The sequence below is a fragment of the Chiloscyllium punctatum genome, chromosome 11 (genome assembly GCF_047496795.1).
Source record: "Chiloscyllium punctatum isolate Juve2018m chromosome 11, sChiPun1.3, whole genome shotgun sequence".
NCBI lineage: Eukaryota > Metazoa > Chordata > Chondrichthyes > Orectolobiformes > Hemiscylliidae > Chiloscyllium > Chiloscyllium punctatum.
Genome location: NC_092749.1, coordinates 16,126,999 through 16,143,610, shown reverse-complemented (window position 1 = coordinate 16,143,610; position 16,612 = coordinate 16,126,999). Strand labels below are relative to the sequence as shown.

General features: G+C 38.1%; 1 protein-coding gene across 2 annotated transcripts in view; it reads right to left on the bottom strand.

Moving 5' to 3' along the window:
* The window catches only part of LOC140482765 (kinesin-like protein KIF13B), a 189,217-nt gene that overhangs the window by 40,683 nt on the left and 131,922 nt on the right, over positions 1-16,612 (bottom strand). For both annotated transcript variants that reach the window (XM_072580355.1, XM_072580356.1), the window contains exons 18-24: positions 16,337-16,499; positions 13,750-13,896; positions 9,455-9,604; positions 7,085-7,225; positions 5,952-6,125; positions 4,585-4,742; positions 406-538 (exon numbers count right to left, since the gene is read on the bottom strand). In XM_072580355.1, coding sequence (XP_072436456.1) covers positions 406-538; positions 4,585-4,742; positions 5,952-6,125; positions 7,085-7,225; positions 9,455-9,604; positions 13,750-13,896; positions 16,337-16,499 — 1,066 coding nt within the window. The remainder of the gene's footprint in view (positions 1-405; positions 539-4,584; positions 4,743-5,951; positions 6,126-7,084; positions 7,226-9,454; positions 9,605-13,749; positions 13,897-16,336; positions 16,500-16,612) is intronic.

Genomic DNA, 16,612 nt, shown 5'->3' with positions numbered 1-16,612 from the left:
ATGATACAGAATAAAACCTGATCATCTGTGAACAAGTACATGGAACTGCTGTCGTATTACTCTGACAACCCAACTGCATCACTAACTTCTCCCAGAGGAAACGGCTCACAACTCCTCTCCTGTAATTCTGGCTTCCACGTGACTGTAACTAGATTCTTGCACTATATGGTTGATGCCTGATGTATTTTGACTGTGTATTTTAACTAGGACAATAAGGACTAGTGTGGGTTGCACACAGAAAACACATTAATACATCATACTAGGACCTTATATGAACAATTGCACTGTCTTCCTTCTGCCAAAATCGCATTCTTTCCATTCCACCTCAACATTAGACTCCAAAAGGACTTCCAGACCTCTATCCTCACTGACGCACAGCTTGGAACTCTCCCGCCCTCCAGTTACCTGCCGTAGCTGAAAGATGCCACCAGTGGAAACATCTTTCGAGAAGGTCACCTCCACAGGAACATACTCTCCATTTTCATTCAGTTCCAATATTTGGATCCAGAGTTCTAACTTTCGCATCACTTCGCTCCACCTGTTGATTATAAATAATCGCCCAGGTACACAAATTATTACGCTGCGAAACAATGGTTAAGCTGAATAGTCATCTAAGTTCCTCCTGTATAACAAGTTATTAGTGGCGATATTTAGATAATATTATTTTCATTCACAGCAAGAGATTTATTTTAAGATTTAGTTCTTTCTGATGGTGGGTTAAATGAAATATAAATAATTTATTATTTCATCTTACCTTAAATATCATATGTTCCATCACGATGCACTTTGATCAGAACATCAAAACAAATAAGTTTCTGGTTTAAAGGTGCAAACTGAACATACTTATAAAACCTAATCATTCAGCCCTCTTATGGCACAGTAATAGTGTCCCTACCCTTGGAGTGGGAGGCCCATGTTAAAGTCCTACCCTCTCCAGGCACGTGAGCAGACTGATGTGAGCATCTCTGAGCAGACTTATGAGAAAAATAAGTCAATAAAACCTACTGAGCAGGGGATGTAGGGGAAAGAAGAAAAAGCATGCAGTCCAAATATTGCACATATAATGTACCAATTAAGTGCACTGAAATCCAGCCATGAACAGCATGTACCTGGAAACTGTTGTCCTTGTCTTTCGAAAGCAGTCCCCAGAAACTGCACACTTATACTTTTGTTTCTCAAGTTATTAAGACTATGATATCTCCTGGCAATGATATGTACTTCTAATACAAATTTTGCCCAGGTATCAGCCCAGGAAGGGTGCAGTAGATACTACAGAAGACAGTTGAAAAATAGAAGGTGACAATTTGAGTGAAAAAATTGAAAATGACTCATCAGGGCTATCAACTGAATTTGGCAACAACAATAAACTTGTTTGATTTTGGAAAATCTATTATTCTTCAGGGAAGTAAATCGGATATCCTTAGAGTCTGATCATTTGAGACTCCAGATCCATAACAATGTGGTTGACTTATCTCTGAAATGATTTAGCGAGCCATGCAATTGCAATGAATAACTATAAAATCTGAACAAAGGAATGAAACTGCACAAACCACCTGGGATTGGAAACTACAATGTTAGACACAGCCCATCAATCCCGCAAAATCATCATTACCAATATGCAGAGAGTTGTGTCAAAATTGGGACAGCTGTCCCTTGGACTAGTCAAACAACAGCCCAACTGTTATATTTACAGAATCATACTACACAGCTATTATCCCAAACACCACCATCACCATTTCTGACTATGCCCTGTTCCACTTGCAAGACAAGATCCAACCAGATATGTTAGCACAGTGGTATTCAATCAGGGAGGAGTTATCCTGGTATACTCAACATTTATTCCAGACCCTCCCAAACTCTCTCAGTAGCAGGTCAAACATATGCTAAATGGGACCAACTTCAAACATATCTAACAACCAAAATCTGGATATCTAGAATTAATCTGTATCATCAAGCCAGGAGACCAACTCTAGTTTGATGAAAAGTGCAGGGGGACATGCCTGGAGTAGCACCAAGCATACACAAAAATAAGGCACCGGTGAAGCTGCATCACATGACTACTTGCATGCTAAGCAGCAGAAGCAGCATGCAACAGGCAGGGCTAGCAATCCCACGAGCAATGGATCAGAGCTAAACAATGTGATCCTGCTAAGTCCAGTCAGGAATTATAGTGGACAGTTCAGCAAATAACTGGAGGCAGCGTCCCACAAATACTTCATCCCCAAAGATGGAGGAACAAAGCACATTAATGCAAAAGCCAAGGCTCAAGCATTTGTATCTATCTTCAGCCAAAGGTGTCAATCTCTGTATTCCCCACAGATCCCCAGCATCACAGATGTCAGTCTTCAACTTATTCTGTTCACTCCACATGATATCAAGAAACCGCTGAAGACACCAAATCCTGCAAAAGTCTGGGCCTGACAACATTCCAGCAACAGCACTGAAGGTGTGCTCCAGAATTAACTGTATCCTAGATAAGTTGTTCCAGTGCAGTTACAATACTGACATCTGGGCTGTGTCCAGCAATGTGGAAAATTACATAGTTAAGTCCTGTTCACATTGTCCTGTTTCATTCTACTCTTGATCATCAATAAAGTGATAGAAAGGTTCATTTGTCAGTGTTACCATATGGCATTTGCAAAGGAATGAACTGATCATAGTAGCTTGGGATGCCCCAGGGTCACACAGTTCCTGACCTCATTACAGCCTTGGGCCAAACAGGGACATAAGAACTGACCTAGTGAAGAGGTGAAAGTAATAAGCCTTTGACATCGAGGTTGCAGAAAGGGTACCGGAGCAAAACTCAATTCAATGGAAATCAGAGGGAAAACTCTCTGCTATTTGGAGTCATACCGAGCAAGTTCTGTTTACTGGAGGACAATCATCTCAGCCCAAAGGTCCCTCTGCAAGTGTTGCTCAAGGTAGTGTCCTCGGTCCAATAATCTTCAGTTGCTTCAACAGTGATCTTCCCTCCATCAGAAGATCAGGATGGAGTGTTCTCTGATTGCACAACATCCCACACACAGTAAAACCTGGACAATATCCATTGAGCTGTTACGGGGCAAGTACATGCACTACACAAGTATCAGGCACTGATCATTTCCAATAAAGGAGAATATAACTATCCTCTTGAAACTCAACAGCATTACCATCACTGAAATTCACACTTTCAAAATCCTGAGTGTTACCATCCATCAGACAAGTCACATAGATACTGTAGCTACAAGAACAGGTCAAAGGTTAAGAATTCTGCTACAAGTAACACACCTCCTGTCTCTCCAGTGTCTGTCCACTATCTACAAGACAGAAGTTAGAAATGTCATAGAATGCTCTCCACTTTCCTGGATGAGTCCAGCTCCACTAACACTCAAGCTCAAAATAGTCTGTCCTTGACGCAGACCTCGATCCAAAACTTTCGACATTCACTCCCTTCACACTAATACACATTGCTGTCAATGTGTGCCATCTACTCTATGCATAGCACTAATTCTTCAAGGCCTCTCTGACCACAGGTTCCACATCCATGATCTCTAAAAGGACAAGAGCAGCAGATGCCTTGGATCATCAACCCCTCCAAGTCACATAAGATTCTGGAACTCCCTGCCCAGCAGCAATCTGGAAGTCGCTACATGGTGAGCACTACAGAGCCTCAAGAAAGTAGATCACCAATGGGCAATGAATGCTGGCTTTACCACTAATGCTTTTAAAAAGTTTGTTCTGTTCAAAATATGTATAGTTGGATGGGGGAGGCCTTGTTGATTACTGTAAAATTGAAATGAAATTTTTGAAAAATATAATTGCATAATTATTTGGTGGAATATGGCACATAGAAAATTGAAATTGCTATAGGTTTGAATAACAATGGTTGAATATTGAGAATAACCCAACTAAAATAAGAAACGATGAGGATAGCGCATAATCATGACAGAGAAAGGGGTAGGCGATGGCCGAGTGGTATTATCGCTTGACTATTAATTCAGAAACCCAGAATAATGTTCTAGGGACCTGGGTTCGAATCCAGTCATGGCAGATGATGGAATTCCATCCAGATGATGGAATTTGAATGCAATAAAAATAATCTGGAATTAAGAGTCGACCGATGACCATTGTCAATTGTTGGAAAAACCCATCTGGTTCACTAATGTCCCAGAGGGAAGGAAATCTGCCATCCTTACCTGGTCTGGCCTACATGTGACTCCAGAGCCACAGCAGTGTGGTTGACTCTCAACGGCCCTCTGAAATGGCCTAGTAAAGCCATTCAGTTGTATCAATTGCTAGAAAGTCACAAAGAAACAAACCCACAGCAAGTGGACTGCAGCGATTCAAGAAGGTAGTTCACCACCACCTTCTCAAGGGCAAATAGGGATAGGCTATCAATGCTGGCCAGCCATGTCCCACAAATGAATAAATAAAAGGTTGAAGCAAAGTCAGAGAGACATCAACAGAAAGGTTGGGAGGTAGCTATCAGAGCAGTGAGATATTACTTTAAAATTGAATTCAGTCTCAATAACACAGCTTTCACTACTACATAAGCTAGAAGGTAACGATCGAACAGAAATCAACACCCAGTATCAGAATAATCACCTATCCCGTAGCGATCGGGTTTTGGCTTGTATTATTCCCAGGTCCCATATGGAGGGATTTTTCCGAGAGTCACGTGATTTATGACCATAAACTTGAAATGCCAGTGCTCCTTCTGACAGATATTCCAACAGATCTTCAGAAAGGATGAGTGAGAATTCCTGAAAAAAATCAACTAGATGCGGTTATACATTAACTTCAAATCAATATGCCAACGTCCAACATGCAGAAATTACTCAAGAATACATTTCCAGAGTATAAATATTTAACACAAATATTTATACTCCAGAAAATGTATCAGAGTAATTCTAGGTTGGATATTGGAATATATTGTTCATAAATATTTATAGTTTACATCTAGGAGTATGTTTTAAATGCTGAAATAATGAGACAAAAATAAAACCAGAAATGCCAGAAACAGAAATTTTAAAAACACAGAAATTCATACATTGATATGAAATTTAAAAAGGTTGGTTTGTCTTTGTGTTTCGTGAAGATTTACACCAAAAAAATCAACTTTTTTATTGTTGGAGAAGGAGACATGTTACCTAAGCTTTTCATTTTGCACCCACTTGCACAAATGTAAGAATGCCAAATTAAACATATTCCTTATATACACCTTGAGCATGTACCTTTAATGGTTTATAATAGACAAAATGCAGTTGTACTCAATAAGCCCACATTTGCAAAACCCAGAACAAACCATGAGATTTGATTCTGCAACTGGGCAGCAGCTGCTCCACAATCGAGAGTGTGTTAATAGCTACACTAACAAGAAATTTAAAATAATAAGTCAATATTTTAATATGGCTCATTTATGCTTTTTGGAAGTGAGATGCATTCATATGTAGGAACACATTCTGTGCAAACAAAAAGGATATTCAGGCCTTTGGTCTGATAGATTGACCCTATTTCTTGTTGTTTCACTCTGTGCACTGCTGGAGTCAAACAGAGCCTAATTTTGAGGTAGCCTGTTTGCATTTCCCCTAATGACAATGTTCTGCAACATGTCTCCCTAACGAGCAACGGCATTTTCACCAGCTATACACTGACCTGCAATGCAATTCTAGCATTCTAAACTGACATCAAAATGAAGAACAATTGTTTCGGATACTATATGCCCTCAATTAACCAAGCTCTGGCACAACAGTACATACCATCATTAAAAATTACTGAGTACTTTAGTCTCCCCATTCCATCTCTGCAGGTTTCTAGAAAAAAATGCCTAAACATCTGCGGATTTTCAGACTCCCAAGCAATATGACATTTGATTCAATATGAAATCTCTTCAACAAAATCAAGCCAAATACCTGAGCAAATTAGAAGATGCAACAGAAAGTCAGTAGAAGTTTCAAGATTTATCCCCTTACCTTACAGTGATCAAAAACCACCATGCATTCTGGATCCTTGCCAGGTGGGGTTAAGGAGGAAGGATCCACCTCTGGTGCAACAATGATCGGTTCAGTCTGATCCCAGAAGGTATATTGGCAGAAAACAAAGTTTGACAGGTGTCGAGGCAGCCCTGTCGCTTGAAGAATTTTTATCTAAGTGTGGTGGGGAATGACGGGGGAGGGGGAAGAGGAAGGGGGTGAGGGGAGGGAGGGAGAGTTTTATACATGTTAAATTTCATCGGGGTACTCATTTAGCATACGCGGTACAATACAGAGATCTTACAAAATCACCAATGATTTTTTAAAAATCAGTGGGAGAGATTTAAACAGGTGACCAGTAGCATGGCTTTTAAAGACCCTTATATCAAGGAATTATTCAAATCAGTGATCAAAATGTGGGATGCAGGACTTATGCAGAAAGGACAAACAATTTGTAACAGTTGTAGAAACCACTGCTGAAATTGTTGGAAGACAGAATGCAGGAGGGAAAGGAATCTCTCAGGAAAAATCATATTTGGCCGAATTCCAATCCTAGATTTCAGTTACCATATCACATCTTTGTGAAATTCAATAACAGAATATTAAAATAAACTAATTAAGTAAACTGTTTTCACAGGCAGTTACTTACTGCATAATCAATCCTTATAGTTGTGAATGTCACTTGCACAAGTTCTGCTTTTTCCCAAGAAAACAGTGAAATTACTTTACTGCGTAATTTACAGATGATACAAACTGCTAAATGGATTACATAGCTTTTTTCAACTGGAGTCAGACAGCACAATTGGCTGAATGGCGATGCAGTGTGATGCGTGGGTTCAATCCCCATACTGGCAAAGGTCACCATGAAAGTCTCACCTTCTCAACCTCATGCCTTGCCAGAGACATGGTGACCCTCAGGTTAATCTCATCACTAGTTCTCTTTCTCTCTAATGAGCGCACAATCCAAATGGTCTTTTGGGACTAAGAAAATTTTGCCATACTTACTCTTCATTTCTATGACAAAGCAATAACCAATTCTGGACTACTGCATATGTAGTACTGTTTTCAGCCAATTTCCAGACAACAAATTCCCTCTTATGCACAGTGTTGCAGCGAACTGGAGTCACACTTACTCTGCAGACTATTTTGCGCACTGTTTCTCTCTCCTGCATGTCACTTTCATTTGGACTGTCCAAAGTATCGTCCCCACCAGCAATTCGATCACTAAGATCCCCGCTTGTTCGCATCACTTCCACATGCAGGCGGCCCGCCACCTAAAAATTGGACAAATAATGCAACTCATACCAGCTGATGACAAATTTTGATGCTCAAAATTACCTAATATGTATATTACATTTGAATTGAGGGTTCAAACACAAATTCAAATTTTAGGGAAATCTTCCTGATATGTCTAAAAGAGGGGGGTGGAATTATGACTCGTATGGCCTGGCGAACCACACAGCTTCATCAAAAGGCAATGATAATAACTTATTTAGATTCCATTGTTATAAAAACACTGCCATTCTTGCCACAAAGGATAGTTAAATGAGTTATCACCTAGTTACATTTTGTGGCATTGTTTGGCAGTGTTCCTTTCATCCCCATCACAGATTTAAGCAAAGGTTGGTGTATTCAGTACACAGTCAACTATGCCCCATAGCTCTGAACAGCAGAGCTTGTTTGTAGAATAGTGAAGCTAGGTCAAACATGTAGACACATTGCAACACTGATTTTAGGTCCACCTACATTCATAATTATTTTTCTCCCGTGATACCAGCATTATTATATCTGATTCACTTATGCAGATACTAGTTAGCTGTCTGACAGAAAAAACTCTCAAGATAGTTTATGTAATTCAGTTCACAAAGCTAGAAATCATCTAGGAATGAAGTCATTTGACTTTAGGCTAAATCCTTCACAGTTACAACTTGAATTTATTTAAAGATCTTTATCGCAATACATTTTCACAAAACATTATAAAACAAAATTACACTGAGCAATACAATGACCAGGCTATTGACCAAATATTTGATCATGAGAGTTAGGTTTCAATTAGTGGCCTAAAGGATGAAAATGAAGCTGGAGAGATGCAGAGAAGGCTTCTAGGAATTTAAGTCATAGGTAACTAAAGCTACAACTACCAATGGTGCGAGTGATTAAAATCAGGGCTGCTCATAAAACCAGAATTAGATGAGCACAGATATTTGAGGGTTGTGGTGCTGGAGGAAAACACAGAGAAAGAGTAAAGCAAGGAGGGATGCAAAAAACAATGGTAAGAATTTTAAAACCGAAGTGTTGTTTGATCAAGAGCCAAAACAGGTCAACATACATTGGGGTTAATGGGAGATGGGAACTTGATTGGAGTTATGACATGAGCAGCAGTATGTTCTTCAAATTTAAGGTTGGCAAAATGTGGAACAGCAGACATGAGAAGTCTTAGTGATGGTACAAATATGTGGTTTAGAACCTCATCTTAGTCTCAAACATGACAGAAGTTGCAAACGTTTTTCGGTTGGATGGATTTTGGAGTGGAAGCCAAAAATAGCGACTCAATCTTCCTAATACTTAATTCAGCTAAACATGGCTCAACTAAATAGTTACTTTAAAAACACATTTAAAGTTCAAAGCAGGATTGCATTTAATTCCCACATAATTCTGGACAGGCCTATAGATACAAAATGAAAAATCTGAAATGCTGAAAAAGTGAAACTTTAATTAAAATTGCAAATGGGAGATCACACAATCTGAATGGAAAATACGGTTACCATGGAAAATAGGAGTAGTCCAATCAACCCTTCAAGTTTGCTCTAACATTCAATATGATCATCCCACTCAGTACTCTGTTCCCACTTTCTCCCCATCTCTGAGACCCCCTTAGCCCTAAAAACAATACCCGACCCCTTGTTCAACTTATTCAATAGTTTGGCCTCAACCACTTTGTCAGTGAATTCCACAGGCTTTTGGATAGCAACCCGCAATCTGGCAAAGCACCTCTGTGTGAAATGCAAGCTGAAGTGTTCAAATCCCAGTACACATTGTGTGCACTGTCGACAGTTTTTAAACTTAATTCTGTGGATTTTAAAATTGCTCCATTCTGCAAAACATCAACTTGCTATGAGGAAAGATTGTTGTGAAGTGAAAACGTCAGAAATCAGAGCAGATACTGAAGGTATAAGGTCATCCTGAGGCACTCCCTCTCAACAACGTTCTGGCTATCAATAGAGCTGCATCAGAGTGAATTTAGTAGCTAATGTTGATGTTTGCTTGGATGTGAATTTGTATCTCCATAGCGATTATGATGCAGGAAACAGCAACCCAAGAGCTTTACAATACACAATTATTATCTTATCAAGTGGGTAATTCCCTTGCATATTATTTGAGAATTTAAGGTTTTCAGAGGTTGGAGTTAACATCAATATCTCAGAGGTGGAAGGATAACATTCAACATTTTGTAACTGCAGCCTTTCAACATTACCAGCGAAGTACAGTGAACTATCACATACCTCTCCCTTCTGGTTAATGATGGGTACTGCATACTGCAATTTAACATCATAAAAGAGCAATTCCAAAAATACATTTGCAACCCCAATAAGACTATGATTTTCTTGTTCGTCAAAGAACGGGTCAGCTCGCTTGAAATAGGATCTCATCATCTGCAAAAGAAAGATCATTCAACCAACAGCCTGATAATGAATTGAACCCATACAAACAAGGTGTCAGAATATGCTCAGGTAGCTTCGATAAATTCAGAACCAGAGGCAATTCATGAATAACTAAAACGAAGGAAAACAGGAAATGTTTAAAGTTGAAATAAAACTGAAAATGCCTAAAATATGCAAGTTCATCAGCATATTAACATCGCATGAGAAACACTGTCTGAACATTCACTCCATTCAACACTTATCGTCATCAGCTATCCTCAGTTGGAAGAGGATGTCATCTCAGAGTTGAGTTTCTGCCATGGGTTGCCATGTAATGGAATAGGCCAATTCTTGACCAATAGATCTTTGAACATGAGCAGTTGAATATCCAAGGAGGAGTATGAATTGGAGTGCAGGATTTTCTTCCTATTCTTTCAGCATCAGTTCATGTTATTTTTAATATATTGAAACAATCTTCCAAATAAAATTCAATGCCATTTGTTAGACCTCAGACTATCACTAAAGTCTAGCTTACAACTAGCTGTTTCAGAACTATGGTTTTAAATTGGAAACAAACTGAAGTACAGAGCGTTGGGTCAAAATGGTTGACTTGCATGTAATTACAGCCTTTATAAGCTGATAGAAGATAAAGTGGCAATTCAAAAGCTGACAGTTAAATGTGATGAAGTACCAGCACAGATTATATCTGGAGGCAAACAGATGACAGGTTTGGCATGCGGTAGGTAAACTTGATTTGAAAGGAAGATATTTTACAATCTTATTTTCTTATCTAAAAGCAATTTCATCCCAAGTTGCTCACCTCTATCTCAAGTGAACATTTGAAAGCACCACTGACAGAATTCGGGGTATATGCTAATATCAGCCTAATGTTAGTGGTCCACTATAGGAAGAACATTTTAATTTTGTTTGGCTCAACTGATGACACACACATTTCTAAATGAAGTAGTTTTAAGTTCCAATACCAAACTGAGCAAACAAGCATCAATGGGTGCTCTCCATGTTGCAAGATTCATGTATTACTATAGAGAATGCTCTATTGCAAAAGGCAACATTTGGATTAAGCACTAGAGTAATTTGGTATTGTTAATAAATTTGATTTAGAATGAAAATATCATATGTTTTACTTTATTAACATGGATGGTTAAAATGGAGTCTATTTGATTTGAAATTAAAAATCCTCAACAGATCATTAAAATCCATGAACTGCTGACAACCTTTTAAGACTAGTAGTCAATTACTCTTGAGATAGAATTCTGCAAGGCTGCTCCTCTGAAAGGACTGGTACATATTAGTTAAATTAGATCAAGTAGATGCACTAATTTCTTTCATTCCTTTATGAGATATGGGTGCTACTGGTTAGGCCATCATTCACTGCCTATCCCTAAATTCATTGGAGGAAGTTTAGTAATGCAACTTTCATTCTGAACAATGGCACACTGTAGAACCCTTGTATAAACAGCATCATGTACTCATTTAGGCGTCTATAACAAAATGTATGTTTAAAAATAATAAAGGAGAGGTGGGAGTGAGTGGCTAGGGGTGTGTGATGTCCTACCAAAAATTGAAAATAACTGGATAAACTATTAATTGCAGCCTTCTTCGGTGTCTTGAGCAATTTTTCTTCAAGGATCATCACCAAAAACAAATTTATTGATATCTTACTACAGTTGAGAAATTTTGTAACAAATAAACTGATTGCCACATTTGTTTGGGTGATGATCACTGCAATTTCAAAGAAATTTGTTACACATGAAACATTTAGGATATTTCTGAGAGGCATGACAAGGTTCAATATGAGTCATGTACTTTGTTCAACAATAAGTATTTCAGCCACAAGAGGGAGGATAACAGGCTCCAGGGGTTAAATGGCTCCTGCCTAAGTTCCTAAGAAAGTTTTGCAAAGTTATAGGCATAAACGCCCAACTACAATTGCAATCCAGTACAAATTAGAAACAAAATATCATAATTCCAATTCATTATGTAGCTCACAGTAATTCATATCAAGTTCCGGGCCTTAACACAGACCTAAACCCTTCAGAGGGATAACTGCCCAGGGACCAAAACTATCATCTCAGTGCTTAAAACTTGACTTATGTTAAAACATGGAGGCAGAATTCAGATAAGACATTGCCACATATGAACATCTTCCTATTAATATAGCATTATTGCTTAAGGATACTTCTAAGCAATTAAACAGACTTATTAAATTAAACTTATGAAACTACTGCAAGAATGCAGTTAAAATACTGTCCTTAGAATGCTCACAATGTGTAAGAGGTAATTGTATGGCACTGCATGAGAAATTCAGAGAATGAACAGTTAAAATCCTGTCATGAAAAGCTATAAACTGAATTCAATGCAGTACTTTGTAAGCTAGCACTTGGAAAAAGGTGTTAGTATGCACTAAGAACACAACTGGTTCTCTATTTATCTACATGGAAGAGGACTTGTCATTCCTACTGGTGCCCATTGAACTCCATTTTCACAATATGCATTTGATTATTTATGTCCTAAGGTGGTAAATCATGCCTTATAAATGTTATTCGACATACTTTTTTAAATGAAATTTCCCACTTTTCCTAGTCTGTTATTTGATCTTTCAGTGCTACAGATCATCACCAGTGAATGATGAGGGTACCTGACACATGAACTGTCTTTTCAGGATTATACCTGAAATAAAAACATTTTACAACGTGACAACACAGGAACAGCTGAACCAAACCAGCTTTTCTACCTCAGTATTCACAACACAGTAAAATTAAACCAAAGACCCCAAATAGTCAGTTCAATGGTTCCTAACCAGACTATTGAATAACCAATCTCAAACTTTTTTTAAAAATAGTCATACAGCCCTTCAGTCCAACCCATCCATGCCGACCAGCCATCCTAAATTAATCTAGTCCAATTTGCCAGCACTTGGCTCATATCCCTCCAAACCCTTCCTATTCATGTACCCGCCCAGATGCCATTTAAATGCTGTAATCGTACCAGCCTCCACCACTTCCTCTGGCCAATCATTTGATACACGCACCAGCCATCAGTTTTGTATCTTAAACAAGAGATTTAACTTTTCAATCACACAATAACTTCAGCAAAGAGAAAATTAAACACAGTAAGCTGATTAACATCTGTGCTTAAAACCATAGCATTTATTATCAGGCCCCATTTGCACAAAAGACAAACCAACAAAAACAAACAAGCAAGCATAGTTATGGGATAAATAAAACAACATATCTAGACAAATTATTTAAACGGACTTCCTGAAGGCATTGTTTCAGACATAAATGTGGATCCCTTGGCTGCTTTTCTGAAATATTGATTTAGGTCACTTTCTCGGTTAACCCTTGCAAAAGCAGCAATGCTTCCAACTCAACTCTCTACTCTTTAGGTTTCAGTAATGTGTCAGCGTATCAGGCCAGGCAGGGAACTTTCAGATCTTGACTCTGTTTTAGCAGCAGTCTGGATTTATTTCTCATAAAACATGGTTCAAAAAAAAACTTTAATTCTGGTTCCACCCCAACTAATTGACACTTCCAAGGCCTCAATTCAAATACTGCCACCAGCTTGAATATAGGGTTTCTTTCAGATTTGCTGGAACCAATTCCAAGGTACTGACCTTGTAAATAGCAAACTTCTGTTATCGGTTTAAAACACAATGCTCTTCTTAGGAGGTCACTGTATCGGTTAGTACCTTCTTAAAATCGAGGCTCAGCCTCGAATTATTTACCAGGTTTTGCCTCACAAACAAAGGAAAGCTTGGTTATTCTGCTTTTTCCCCTTTTAATACAATCTGTCCCAATGTCCACCAGTCATTTCCAGCCCCAAATTGTACAAGATTAAAAATAAACTGATGTAAATTCAGCAAGGGTTCTAACAACTCTTTTTACACAATGTCAACATCAAAAATCAAGTATACTTAGCTGAAAATATACTTCCGGTTCAGTTATTTCAAGGAGTAATGAATATATCATAGGATGACCAACATGACATCACAGAAGAGAACCAGACTTGCAAGCTCATGAAGATACAATATTTACATATGATAGAGTGTGTCAAGAGGTATAGGAGCTCTTTCAGCATATTCCCACATTCCTAAAGTTTAACAATGTATTAAAAGGTGACATAAATCTACTTACAGGATTGTCCTCATCACAGTCTTTCCACTCCTGATAAAGTTCCCGCATATCAATTAATCGGTTTTCCAGTTTCTCCAACGACCAGATCTGTTTGCCTTTACCTTTCCTTCGTACCTGAATGGCTGGTTCACTGAGAACGGAATCACGCTGTTGGAAACAGAGAATGTAAAAGCAGTGGCTTCCTACCGAAAATCCATCCAAAATACCCCAACAGACACACACAAGAACTTAGAGCTACACAAACAATTCAGAATCTATTTATTAAGATAAGATCTCTGCAGACCAGTAACTGAAATACTGGGGGAAGCACTAGAATAAGTGCTACAAGTGACTCTAAACCCTTCTGTGCAATGATTGCCAAAGACATGCTGAAATTCAGATCTAGGAAGATTCCAAGACTGAAATCTTGCCAACTTCGTGTGAGTGTAGGGGGAGAGCAACTGAGGGGGAGAGAAGGGAAAAAAAAAAGATACTTCTGCCTGGAACAAGATAACTACAAGATAGGTTGCTTGACAATCCACGGTCACCTTTTGTAAATTCAGTGATCATTTACATGAGCCAAATAAGTCACACAGTGCCATGAAACATTGATTAATCTCATTCACCAGTGGAATCTAGATCTGGTAAATTGAGGTTGGAATTTATCCCACATGATACATTTAAACGAGGCACAAGCAGAATACTAGCTGCAACCACAGACTGTACTAGTGGGCGAACAGAAACTGATGAGGCAAACTAATGTATGATGCAATGCATATTTAAGATAAAATGAGCTGTATTGCAGTTTCACTCTGCACGAAAATAACATCTACATTCATAATAACTCATTTTGAAAGCCTGCAGCAACAGTCAGAGATAAAATAAATAATTGATGTGGACTCTGTATCATGTTTTACTGATGAAATTATTTGTATCATATTAAATGAATAACTATAGTTTGAAGGACTCCTTAACATCATACCAAGTACAATATGCAAGTCAGATGATGGGCGGCACAATTTTGTGGATATAAAAAAATCTAAGGAGTCAGAAATATGCAGTACATTTGCCATCATCTGTGGTGAGAGAAATTAGTTAACATTTCAATTCTGATATGAAATATTAACTCTGCTTCTCTTTCCAAAAAATGCTTTCTGACCGCTCAGTGTTCCTAGTAATTTCTGTTTATTACATATGATACAGTTTTCTGTGCTAAATAGTTGAAGTGAGTCAATAACTATTGTTGGAAAATCTAGAATTCAATGTTTCTGTTAAATGCATTTGTCTTAACAAATATAAATTGCACACTCATTTGTTCTCTCATCTCTTCAATGCTTAGGAAATTACTCGTTTGCATTGTTTACTGAATACACATTTAACAGCAGATGCCTTGCTGGACCAACTGAAACTAACTATAGGATTGCTCCACCTTTAGTCAGCGATTACCTCATCACAAACAAGGAATGAAAGCAGAGATTAATCCCAATACTGTGGGATCATTCACAGGCACAAACAGATGTCTGCAGTAAGAATCGACATTAATGAAGATGATTTACATTCTGCACAATAACAGCAGTTCATTTCTGATTTCAAGCACTGTTGTTCTTTTATAATGCAAATGAGATCCAAAGATAATGTGAATTTCAGGGTGTTTGGTCAGCCATTTGCAAAATGTACAAAAGCTATTTTTATATCAATTAATTTAGTCCCACACCAGGCAATATCCTAACAAATAGGGATAAAAAGATCTGATGGAGAAATGAAACTTATATCTAAGATACAACATTCTTCTCAAAACTGTAGCCGAAGAACTTTAGTAGGGTGGCTTGGGGGGAACTTTAGAGCCCATATCCTTCGAGCTTTCCTAAACCAACACATCTGAGATTCAATTTGGAAAAGGAAAATGTTTTGTGAATTTCCAACTTCCTTATGAATGGATGTCAACCTGTCATTACAGAACCCCTATTGATGACTTGCTTGATCATTTCTTGCTCACTTATAAGGACTATATTTTATCAAAATCATTCATCATTTGCTAATTCGTTCTTGTCCCCTAAGAAATTTCAACTTCACTCTGATAAGCCAGTTGGCACATATGGAAATACATATTTTTCAGTGTTAGATTGTGGATGACCATATTCAGTCTAACAGTGCCTCTGCTCACACTACTTGGCCACAATTCTTTCAGATCTCTGTAGGGTGAAGTTACCTCAATTCCTTGGATGCTGCCTGAACTGCTGTGCTCTTCCAGCACCACTAATCCAGAATCTAGTTTCCAGCATCTGCAGTCATTGTTTTTACCTTTATGAAGTTACCCCAAGGTTCCTCTTCTCCATAATGAGCTGCTTCATGAAATCTCTTCCTCCTGTTTTGTTCATGGCAGAAGGACTAACATTCATGACCATCTGTACAATTTTTCTTTTTAAACCAGTTAAGATTAGTATTTTAAATTACTGGGACATCTAACAAAGCAAAATTTTGGGAGTTGCATTGAAACACAGGATATATCAAAGCTCACAGCACTTCAGTAGCAATAAAATCAAGGAAAGCAAATAAATGCTCTCAATTTCCATCTTAACTTAAGAACATGCAATACACCAATTTTTACCTTTCGGTTAGCATCTAGGCTGGATGCTGGAATCTGTAGAGTCACTTGATACTCTGTCTTCTTTTCCATCTCTTCAGCTATATAATTTGCTTCATGTACATAATGATTTGCCTTGGCAATCTGCTCTTGTAACTTCAGGAGACTGACATTGAGCATTGCTTCTCTGTAATGATAAGAAATCCATTGTGAAAAGCAAAATAGTAGTCCTAAATAGCTACTTACAATACCACTGAATTATTAAAGAATGCAAGATGTAAAATTTCACACAAGAACCAA